Raw genomic sequence first — 12,327 nt, 5'->3', positions numbered from 1 at the left:
GAGGATGGATGAATTTAACAAGAGTCCAGCGCACATAGCAAGTATCATAGCATATGTTTGACAAATTGCTGATCTGGCATTCATTTACCATAGGAAGTTAGACATATCCCTTTTAGGGGTAAAGCAAGGTTCATGAGCAAAACATGAACCGTGTAAACGTTGACAGTCCTTATGTAACCTTGGTGGTCACATGTTAAGTAAAACTCCCTCAAATTGTTATAGTCAGTCTTAAACAAACTATTTTTTCTTAACCACGTTAGCCTATCTATATACTTTGTCATACTTTGTCAAATAGCGAAAACAGGTGATGTACAAGCTGCATTGCATTGGGAGCTTGTGTGTGTGTGTGTGTGTGTGTGTGTGTGTTTGCAAAAGTGTCACCTGTATTGGTATGCCAGGTATAAAGTGGTTAACCACAAAAAAATTGACGTAGGAGGTAAAAGCTGATGAATTGCAGTGTGACCAAACTAAGTCTCTCTTCATCAGTCTGCCTATTCATAGAAATGTGATGCCTAAGGGCCCAGGTCCAAATATAAATGTCCTTTGACATGAGGTTTCAGGTTGCTGTAATAGGCTTAGTGGGCAACTATTGAGTCAGAATTTGTTTTGTATGAATGATGTCGTTTCCATGTAAAGAGTGACTGCTTGGCCATGGGTTGCCTTGTCATTATAACGCATCACATCTTTGTATGTTGTTTTTTTGAGTGAGTGCCTGTTCGTGAACTATACGCATGTGGTGTATATGCACATTATGTATGTAAATATATTAACTATGGCGTCTTTATTATGGTTATGTCATAGCGGGAAATGCACAAAAACCTTTACCCCAAAATGTTTAAAATCTCCAAGCTCATGCGTTATATGAAGCAATGTGTTGAAACTTGTAGTTTTGTAATTCATTTTACAACAAATTCTATGGGGCTTAAGTGGTTGCCATAATCATCTGTATAGATGATTTATTTTGTGCATGCTGGATTTTTTTGCAGATACTGAATCTTTACTTGACTTTATTGGTTTATTTGGACGGGACAGAGTATATTAATGAACATTACATAAAACTGTAGCGTAACATTTTAATACACTGGATTTATCAGAGATGCTAATTTCCATCCACAGTCCCCGGATGTGAAAGAAAAGAAGGAAGTTGTGATAAGCGAGTAGCTTTAACATGACCTTGGAAGAGAAAACAAGAAGAATTGTTTTTCCTTTATTGTGTGCCAAGCCCCGTTGCTTTTATTAAATTCAAGTCTGATTTCCTGCAGCTGAAGTCATTGTCCCCCAGAGAACAGTAATGCGTCCCAGGCTAATTTGATGGCTCTCCCTTGTACCTTTCCACTCTTAATAACGTCTTTTATTAAGCCCAGTAGGCTGTGGCTTTGGCACAGGTTGACAGGTTGGAGCAAAATTACATTGAAATCCTGAAGTAAAAAGTGAAAGTTACTGAGTTGCGGTCTCAAGGGGGTTTCAACCGTCAGCGAGAAGATTTGGTGTACAGAGATACAAGCAGGATAAACTGCTGTGGGACCCTGTTCAATGAAGTTTAAGGTTTTAGTCCTTGTTTTGTCATAAATTCTGCCATAATCGGGCTGTTCAAATGATGCAAGTGTTCCCTTGGCTTGCACTGTGAACTCCAGTCATTAAATATCTGTGAGTGAGATGGAAGAGAGTAGTTGGAAAGGAAAGTAAACGTTGACAGTCCTTATGTAGCCTTGGTCACATGTTATTTCCTGTGGAATGTGTTTGTGCAATTTGTGTCTCTAAAATATGTCTATCTATGGTCTGCTTGAGATTTCTTCACAATTGCCCATTCAAGGTACAACCATGAAACGGCTCCCACTGTGCTCAGTGGCTATGGCACCACAATAGCTCCCATTGCCATTATTCAAGGTGGAGTCAAAAAAACAAGAATCACATTCCTCAGTGGGCACATGCTGAACAAATGACCCTTTGACCCCCTACCCCAGACGAGGTTGGATCTCAATACAGATGTCATAGGACGCAGTCCTCTGACAGCCTCGTGTGCTTCTTTTTCAGGACGTTGAGGTTCCACTGCACTTGCTGCGTTACGTGTGCCTGTTCTGTGGGAAGCACGGCCTGACGCTGATGAAGGACTGCTTTGAATCTGGAAACCCAGAGAGTCTGCCCTTCCCCATCGCCCACGCCTTCATCACCATTGTCTCCAATGTGAGTCTTGCGTGCTTAACCCATTTAGGCCTGACGTCGAATTTAAAAAAATGTATTTAAAAAAATGTCTTTTTCCCTGAAACGCAAGTGCTGACATTTTTACCATTGAGCTAATGGAGCCTGCCTGATTGTTCAGGGGATAATTTGACCTTCGTGTCAACATTTGTGTCAAATCAGAAACACGATTGTGTCAAAGATCATGTCTCACCTAGACATGGGATCTAAATATTTCAATAGAAGAGCAGAGAAACCAAATACAACCACCCCAAAAGTTATATTGTATTAACAAACATATTCTATCATACAGATTGGATACATTTTCATTTTATTCATTGAAAAAGTCCTTGTATATGTGGCTAGAAGGCTGCTGAATACACATAGCCATTATGACATCATAGACTTTCCTCCTCTGGGTAGAATGCTGCCACATCAGGTTAACTGGTTGAGTAAATGGAGCACAAAGGAGAAAAAGTAACTTGGATAGTAGACATCAAAGCAACGTACTTGGCATCAAGTAAAATACACATGAAAGGAGGGAACAGCATGTGAATTGCTCTGCCACTTGCAATTAGATTGGATCATAAGCACTACTAGGCCTTTACACTGATGGATTGTTTTATTGACATATCTGTTTTTACCTGCACTTATTTCTGAATGTCACCTCATGTCAACATGTTATCTTTTTCCTTTTGTTTCTGTTCATAGATTCGAATATGGTTGCACATTCCTGCCGTCATGCAGCACATAATACCATTTCGTACTTACGTAATACGGTAAGTTGACCCCCAACTAGCTTTTTACAAGTCAACGTTCTCTACAGAATACAAACAAAAAGGGATTTCCCCTGTTTGAAAACAATTCTCTTATGAGATAAAATTAGTAACGTGTATTTTAAGGTCTTTGCAGCGTTGCTACATCTACTCCTTCTGTTCAGCTATTGTTATTTTCTTTCTTCAGTGGAAGGCAATAAAAAGCAGGGGCAGAGGAAAGAGACTCACTCTTGCAGTCAAAAATAGCCCTGGGCTTGTCAGATACTGTATTTACTGTGTGTTTGACTGAATGGCTGCCATGTTGTTAAATAAGTTGTCTACAGAGCAGCACAGAATCAATCACCATACTTTAGGATCCAAGGTGAAGGGGTAGACAGTTGGCCTATCCAGAATATTACATCTCAAATAACAAGTTATGGCCAAATGTCGACATCCATATTTACAAGCGCAAGCTTGGCTTACACAGCACGCATAGCATTTTAATTTGTTGGCTGTGTTATATGACACATGGTATGTTGGTGGATAACGGCGAGGAAACTAGACTGTCATCGTGTGTGTGCGTGCGTGTGCGAGTGCATGGGCGCATCGTACAGTACAGTCGGCGTAATACCTAAACTTAACCCCAGTAAAACTATGCCTAAGCCTAAACTTATTTCTAACTTTATTCTCAGTAAAACAAAATAAAGAATACAAGAACCGCGGCATCGAGAGGTTGGCGAAAAAAAATAGCATAGCTCACTCCTTCATACCAAAGTACCACACGTTTGTTGCTAGGAAGAGCTTCCCTCACCATGGCAACTGTCACCAGGGCTCCAGTCAGCTTCTCCTCACATGACCTTGGCATAGCCAGACAGCTCTCAGTACTGGTCACGTGATGTGGTGAACAGACACTTCTGTTTGATGTTTCTGCTTTTGCTTTTTGGATCTCTTTTCGCTGTTTCTGCATGGGATTATCTAATGCACAGCACAGAAGAGACATAGTAGTTACTATTGACTTATAACTAAAAAACATCACATGGATGCACCTGTGCACTCAGTGATGTATCCTGAGGTCAACGCGGTTTCGGGTCTCAACATCATACCCCTCCCTCAGGCGACCCAGCCAGGAGTGATCAAGTCCCGACTTACGTCCGCAGGGACATGGTGCTGCGGTTCCGCTTGCTGCTTGTATGGCCCTCCCAAAGGCCTCACCGAGGGTTGTTGGGCTTCCTCCTCACGGAGGACACAGGCTGGGGCGCTAACCCATACTGCTCACCCGGGTGCCGTCTACATTCCGGCTGTCACCCGTCTCTCCGGTGGTCACCAGACTATACCTGGTTGTCACATAGTCTATTCCTATAAGTCACTATAAATAGAAGAACTATAACTAAAAAACATCACATATAATATTAACGAGTAAGACGCGCGAACACGGGAAGCGAACGCAGATCGTAAATTGCAATAACAATTAGAATAACCAAAAGGGGCCAGGTCCACTCAGCTCCATATATGGGCACAAAAGGGGCCAGGTCCACAACAAACAAATCACTGGCCCCTTTTGTGCCCATATATGGAGCTGAGTGGACCTGGCCCCTTTTGTGCCCATATATGGAGCTGAGTGATTGCTGATGCAACACACTCCATATTTGGATTGCGGGACAGACAGACAGACAGACAGACACACGGACACACAGACATGATCTGCTAGGTCTCATAGTAAGTGCTCACTGCGTTCGCAATAATCATAATTAAATTGTTGTTTTCCATTTTTCTCCCAATTTCGGCCTAGTTTTTCCGCTCACATGTAGTCCCCCGTCACTTCTAACTTCTACAGTTTGTCATGGAGGAGGGTATAGACAACCACATCTCTCATCCTTTCACCGAGATGCGGAGGAACACACACAATTACACATCCTACCTAGTTTACACTCCACTAAACGGTTGCCCTGACCAACCTGTAAGAGTCGCTACTGCAGAGAAAGAGATCCTCCTCCCCGCCCGGCTTCACCGCCCACGAACATCGAACACGGCCAATTGTGTTAGTCAGAATGCCTGGCCAAGCCTGAGGCACAGTGGAGCAATCAAACCCCTGGTGTCCACGTATCACACTACTCTTGACACTTTTCAAGGATTGAGAGGAGATCAAAGTATACCCGCACACTCATTGCTTCAGTGCCAAAACAGTGCTTCATTGGCGGACGAGAGAGATAAGAACAGGAGCCAAGGTTTCATAAGACGCACTGCCCTCCTCAGAGTATGAGGTTATGATAAAGCTGTTAAGCGTAACTCTTGCCATTTTCTTATTCTTCAGAATCAGTTAAGCCACAATGTACAGTCTTCTCAAATCTTAAGAGGAAATAATTATGAAAATCCACGTGCAATCTAACTCAGGTTATTTAGTGCTCTGCATTTTGAAAGCTCTGCTAAATCCCTTTTGATCAGCAAAACATCAAAGCCCTCGTGGAGGCTATAGTCCCCCAAGTCATCAGAAATGATCTGAAAACAGCCATTTTACCTCAAATTGAATACTGCATGATTCAGCAAAGTTTGCGTTTTAATCATATAACATGTTGTAACGAATGCCTCAAACCTTTTGGCTCAGACTTCATAGGAGATGCAATTTTTACCCACTGTAAATTTAATAACTGGACATTAAATAGAAATACATTGTTGACAACACATTCACATATCGTTTCTGTCGGGCAAAAACCTTGTATCTCCATATTTCATCTTTTTATGTTTAACTTTTAAATTGATAGGCTTGAATGGATCGAATCTACGTGGCTTTTTAAAAGTCATTTTTTGGCCAATTCTGACGCACTAATATTGGAACAGAAGTTCTTTTTTCCATTTAATAAAAGTTTATGCCCAACAGCGACGATATCGGAGAGGGTTCATGCATAATTGAGCAGAGAATTGACTTTAGTACAGAATATATTTCTTATACTTACACCACGTTGTAGTGTCACATTATAGAGTTGTTAATCTAGCTTCAGTTATAATCCATTTCTATTCTACTTGCATCTTGTTCTTGTGTTTCTTTGCATAGTATTGTATACAACTCAGTCTGTAGAGCACAACCCCTTGTGTATTTAGCACATTTTCTCTTGAATAGAGGCAATCAATTCACACCTGGTATTGTAAAGCACTTTATATTACACACACATTACATTACTTATATTGCCCACTAAATCAAGTACTGTAGTATCCCTGGTACTGTAATATCTACAGATGAGTTAACCTGCTAGTTTCTATTTCTGTCCTGTGTGTGATTTGGTCCTGTGCTGCCCGTTTCCCCCCCCCAGGTACCTGTGCAAGCTGTCAGACCAAGAGCTGCGGCAGAGTGCGGCGCGGAACATGGCCGACCTGATGTGGAGCACAGTGAAGGAACCGCTGGACAGCGCGCTGTGCTTTGACAAGGAGAGCCTGGACCTGGCCTTCAAATACTTCATGTCTCCCACGCTCACTATGAGGCTGGCCGGCCTCAGCCAGATCACTGTGAGTTACCTACTGTACATGCACACACATTCACTTCTTGTCCCACCCCCGCAGTGCTTCCCAAACATAGATTCATGACCCATTTTGGCGTGTGGGTCCATTTTCATGAAAGAAATGGGAAAAAGGGGGGGAAAAGTATAATTTACTTGCAGTAAATTATACTTTTTTTCCAAAAGATTTTCATACCTTTTCAAAAATAATTTTCATTTTCATTAAAGGGAGGTATGGCTGTTTAATTCATAATGTATTTTGTACATTTGGATCCCGGGGAGACGCCCCCCCCACACACACACACACACACACACACACACACAATTTCACAGTAAAATGTGTCACATGGAGCAGAAATCTACTCTCTGGAAAAAGGTTTACATGGCTTTGTTTTTACAAACAACCAAGTTAAATTCTTAGGTTGGTTGGTCTGTTGGTTGCTTGTGAATGGTAATGGTTGCAATGCATGCATACCCCAGGTATTATGAAAATGCTTAAAATATATACGGTCCAGTAAATGCAATGTATAGAACCTGGGTTTAGCACTGTGCTGTTGGCACAGTATTAAGTGCTTATTTTGAAAGTTAAACCTGCGTATGTGTGGTGAATTATTCATCTGGGTTATTAATGGCCTGTCGCTGTATTCCCTCAGAACCAGCTCCACACCTTCAATGACGTCTGCAATAATGAGTCTCTAGTGTCCGATACAGAAACGTAAGTCGCTTCACACCACATGTTGATTCTGTTCAAAGTAACACTTAACACATACATACCGGTAACACAAGTTCTGGCTTCACAGGCTTTTTACCTTCAATGTGAAGTGCCTTAGGAAGAAAATTAACCTATCAAAAATAGACTATCCCTTTAACTGCATAGTGAATCTGTGCTGTTTAACGACTTAAATTGTATATGCCATGTTGCTTGATGAATTGTGAAAATAGCAGATCTTTTTTTTTAAAGAATTTCACAAAAGAATTCATGAGAGATGTGTACTACACAACGTCTATTGTACTATACCTTTGTGGTATCCCTTGCCACCAAGACAAACCATTTTACATTTGTGGTACTTGAGTACATAATGTGATTGTGATGTATCCCTCCAGGTCAATAGCTAAGGAACTAGCCGACTGGCTAATTAATAACAACGTAGTGGAGCACATATTCGGACCAAATTTGCACATTGAGGTGAGTTTTGCTGCAGTGACATGGTTGTTTTTCTGACTGACCGCATCTATTTGCTGTTAACACATTGTGGATGTTGGCCCCTGTGTGTTTTTCCAGATCATTAAACAGTGCCAAGTGATCCTGAACTTCCTTGCTGCAGAAGGCAGGCTCAGTACTCAGCATGTGGACTGCATCTGGGCCGCAGCGCAGGTAAACAAACAAGCCGAGACTGAACAGGGTTATTTCTGTCGAAACGCATCTGAATCCAACAGGATCCATTGAAATCAGGGTCCAGTCCGAACTGGCTGAACTTCTCACTTCACATACAACCGATGTTCTATTTCATGCCTTACTGACCGCCAGAGGTGACTGCACTGACGGAGTGACGGGGCTCTGGCGGTCATTCGGGATTCACAGAACCGTAGTTGCATTCACAACTCTTTTTGATCTCTGCTGAATGCCAGAGCAATCTGTCGGTGCTTTAAAGCACCGCCACTGGCTGTCATTTGGTTTCATACTGACTGTTGAAAAGGACTTTTATTATGTATTATGTAATAATTCTTTCATACGTTTTCTTTTTGCCTCATAGCTAAAGCACTGCAGCCGCTACATCCATGACCTGTTCCCTTCTTTGATCAAAAACCTGGATCCTGTGCCCCTGCGTCATGTCCTCAACCTGGTGTCAGGACTGCACCCCAGTGCCCACACTGAGCAGGTGATCTCATAGCATGGATCTTACTAGGGCTGCCCTGAATACCTTTCATTTCAAATAATGAAAGTGGAAGGCATGAAGTGAATGTGAAACTTATATAGGATCATTCAGGCATGTAAAAAATAAAACCGGTGACACATTTATGAAGGACACATTACTATGCCCATTACACATTTTAGCCAAACAAAAATAAGTTTTACTCTTCTGTACCTGTACACGAGATATAACAATAAAGTCCAACCTTGAACCTTCCTGCAAAGTCAAAACTACTGCTCTTGAATGTCGTATTCTTGTCTATTGTCCCGCACCTCACAGACACTGTACCTGGCGTCCATGTTGATCAAGGCTCTGTGGAACAACGCCCTCGCAGCTAAGGCCCAGCTCTCCAAACAGAGCTCCTTTGCCTCCTTGCTCAACACCAACATTCCCATGGGCAACAAGAAAGGTCTGTCTCCTGTCACTGTGGTCTGACTCACTGTCTCGCTCTTCCTTGGGTGACTGGCCAGGAAACTGAACCTTTCTGTCCTGCATCTCCAAATACAGCCAGTCAGTTTTCACTGCTTTACCAGCCAATTGGGACGATCTGGAAGAGTTTCCTAACTTGACCAGCATTGATCTTAATTTGCCATAATTTGCCAGACGCCTTGTGGTAAAGTTTCCTCTCTTCTTTGGAAAGAATAAGCAGCTTTAGGTTTTTGCTAAGTAGAAAACGAGCTATTTTCTAACGGTAAACATTACTGTTATACATTGAATAAAAACAGAGCCAGAATGGTAATGTAATTCGTAAAACAATACGTAGATTAATCCGTAATGGCATGCTCCGCTATCGGAACAGCCCACCACAAATCCATTGCATAAACTGACATGACAGTGTCTCTTACCCCAGCCAGCTTGTAGATCTGCTTCTTTCAAAATATTTTGAGACATTTGAAAACTCAAAATGGGACATTATCTGCATTTTGATGCAAATACATTTGTAGTTTTACTCGAGTACATTTTGTACTAGATTTTACTTGTAACAGTATTTCTAAATTGCAGTATTTATACTTTGACTTAAGTAGACAAATGTTTGTACTCTTTCCACCACTGTGTCTTTGTTGTGTGCCAGGCTAGTGGTTAAACATGGTGCTATGTGGTAATAAATGAGTAATCAATGTGTGTGTGTGTGTGTGTGTTCTGCATCAGGCTCGCCAGCAGCCAGTCCAGACAGCAGTGACACTCAGCACAGTGGAGGCAGTGATATGGAGATGGATGACCAGATGATGAGTGGCAGCAAACGAAGCCAGCAGAGGTTGTCTGACACAGAGGTACAGATGATCAAATTAAAGTCAATGTTGTTTGGAGGCAGGTGGTCGCCACTGTGTGCTAATAAGACGGCAGCATTAGCGGTCACACCCAACCTTCGTTCTCGTTTACAGAGAGATTTTTTTTGTCCCCGTCGTCTTTCAACTTGAAAATGCTTGAAATGTCGTTTCTGAACCATGAAACGACAGAAACGACATTAGCATTTCTCTGAGCTGTGTTGACTACAAAAGTAACCTTACAACCTACAAAGTCATCTACAGCTACAGGTCGTCATTACATTAACATGTTAAATTGTGTGTGCGTTTACTTTCCACGCACATGCAGAATCCCCCCCCCCCACAAATTACGTAGGGGTTGTCTTTCTGTGTGTGTACACAAACACGCGCATATTGGGATCTTGCGCCCAAAAATCAGATCTAGATTTCTTATTCATGTGAAGTAGTGCCGACTGTGGTTTGCGTCGTGTGTGTGTCCCCCTTAGGAGTCGATGCAGGGCAGCTCGGACGAGACGGCCAACAGTGTGGAGGAGGGCAGCAGCGGGCCGGGCAGCAGCAGTGGCCGCAGCGAGGCGTCCAGCAACGAGGCGGCCTCCAGCCGTGCCAGCCAGTCGGCCGGCAGCCCCGGCAGCGAGATGCACTCGGACGATATGGCCGACAGCGAGGCCCTGAAGGAAGAGGAGGAGGAGGAGGAGGAAGATGAGGAGGAGGACGAGGAGGAGGAAGACGATGATGACGAGGAAGATGAAGACGAGGAGGGGGGGAACCGTCTGGCTGCGGAGACTAGCCAGTAAGCCTGTCGCAGTTATTACATTATTTGTCCAAGCGCAGATAATCACAATTATTTTGCATAATGGTCATAATCGTTTCCATGTTGAGAAAGGTTCATACATCTTTAAGCAATTTCTAAGAATAGTGGAAATAGCTGATCTACAAGCTCACATTTCCACTATTTTGTAACACATTTTGAGTGGAGTGCCGTGATTTATTTCCAGTTTTTCATTTGTATGAGGTGGTCAGTACTTCGCTAGACCCCTTGGTGTGGTTGTTATGTGCAATAATGTATTTAGGGTTTCTTCCTGGAGGCTGAAACCTTGACAGTCAAATCTGCCAATGAAAAAACGGTAATATAGTGACATCACAATATCATCCCCTCCCCCTTTATCATACAACGATAGCTGTGGGTGCGGGCGGCTTCAGGTGGATCACAACCCACCAGGCATACTGGTGGGGGTGTCCACATAAAAACAACATTTTAACAAATGCTGTACACTTTTTTGAAAAGAATATTCGTACTTATATAACCAGTAGAGCTGGTTATATAGCCAGCTAAAGGGCGAGGTCGCGTGCACGCATCTGCCTGGGTGACGGCGAGCGCTGGTGCTTTGAGGTCAGATGTAGAGTTGCTGGCCATCGGGGATCTCCATCCCTGATGAAGTCACGAGGCCTGGGGGTGACTAAACTGACGGGAAATGCACGATTTCATAGTAAATGCGAGCTGCTGGCGTAGTAATAATACCTGATGATCATGTCTTAATGTGTGGAAAAATATCACGGCACTCTTATTTAAATATGGTGTATTTTGGCCATAATTCTGTATATTATTTATTTTGATTGATGGAATCGGTCATTTTCTTTGTGTATTTCTTTTTTATTCTATCAATTTGTATTTTATATCTGCCCCCTGTGCAATTAAAAGCCACACAATGAAATTGTTAATCGCATTAATTTGAATGAATGTAAAGTAAAATGTCACATAATCATGACAGCCCTACCAGCCAGCAGCAGCAGAAGGAGACCCGGGAGCAGCAGCCTGGGGAGGTGAGGAAGAGGAAGGCCGGGGAGGCACTGGGCGACGGGCCGGGCCAGAAGGTGGGACCCGGCGGGGGCGAAGGAGGAGGCGGCGGACCCAAACCCAAGGTGCTCCCCTTCAGTCCCGACACGGCCGCCGCCCTGGTGACACCGGCCTCCACGTCCTTAGAGGGCCGCATGAGGATGTTGGACGCCTGCTCTGCGTCCGCCGCGGCGCGGCCCGAGGGGCAGGAGAGAGAGCCTCAGCCTCAGCAGCAGCAGCCGCCAGAGATGGGGGGACCTTCACCGATGGTTCAAGGGCCCCAGGAGCCTCCTTGTCTGCCCCGACCCGGAGATTTCCTAGGGGACGCAATTGGCACCGAGCTGTTCAACTGCCGGCGTTTCATCGGTCCCCAGCACCATCACCACCATCATCACCACCACCATCATCACCATGATGGGTAAGGATGGCTCACGTCTCCCCCAAATGAGTGATGTTTTCAGTAGCCCTCAAATCGCAATGCCTACTGTATCTAACAGGGTCTTAAGCTCTACAGTGTTGTTATCTAAGCTTTGTCACGCAGCTCATGCCACAGGGCTTCTACGTAGGTTATGCCATGGGTTGGCTCTTATACTGTAGGCCCCTTTTCCACCAAAATAACTTTGGTTCTAGATTCTTGGAACCTTGGTGCTTTCACAGAACCGCCAGTAATTCTTTGGTTCCAACTTTTAGGGTTCTGAACCAATTCATTCATTCATTCAGTGGAAACGCTCTGAACTGGTTAAATATTAGGCGAGGAAAAAATGACTGAAAAGGGCTTATATTGTCAGTTCACTTGCCTCTAGTTCCGGGTGCCTTTCACAGTGCCCTGCCAGCCTCATCCTTCTCTCTCTGAGTTTCTCTGTGAGCCATGGTAGATCCCTGTAGAGGACCACA

At 43.6% G+C, this 12,327-nt stretch overlaps 1 protein-coding gene across 2 annotated transcripts in view; it reads left to right on the top strand.

Moving 5' to 3' along the window:
* The window catches only part of usp34 (ubiquitin specific peptidase 34), a 67,144-nt gene that overhangs the window by 14,053 nt on the left and 40,764 nt on the right, over positions 1-12,327 (top strand). For both annotated transcript variants that reach the window (XM_080760243.1, XM_080760242.1), the window contains exons 5-15: positions 2,035-2,184; positions 2,890-2,957; positions 6,239-6,431; positions 7,075-7,136; positions 7,526-7,607; positions 7,704-7,796; positions 8,176-8,301; positions 8,614-8,743; positions 9,484-9,605; positions 10,085-10,389; positions 11,369-11,851. In XM_080760243.1, coding sequence (XP_080616369.1) covers positions 2,035-2,184; positions 2,890-2,957; positions 6,239-6,431; positions 7,075-7,136; positions 7,526-7,607; positions 7,704-7,796; positions 8,176-8,301; positions 8,614-8,743; positions 9,484-9,605; positions 10,085-10,389; positions 11,369-11,851 — 1,814 coding nt within the window. The remainder of the gene's footprint in view (positions 1-2,034; positions 2,185-2,889; positions 2,958-6,238; positions 6,432-7,074; positions 7,137-7,525; positions 7,608-7,703; positions 7,797-8,175; positions 8,302-8,613; positions 8,744-9,483; positions 9,606-10,084; positions 10,390-11,368; positions 11,852-12,327) is intronic.

This window comes from Protomyctophum bolini, assembly GCF_963924005.1.
Source record: "Protomyctophum bolini genome assembly, chromosome: 3".
NCBI classification, from domain to species: Eukaryota; Metazoa; Chordata; class Actinopteri; order Myctophiformes; family Myctophidae; genus Protomyctophum; species Protomyctophum bolini.
Note: the sequence above shows the minus strand (reverse complement) of the source record. Positions and strands in the feature narration are given on the sequence as shown.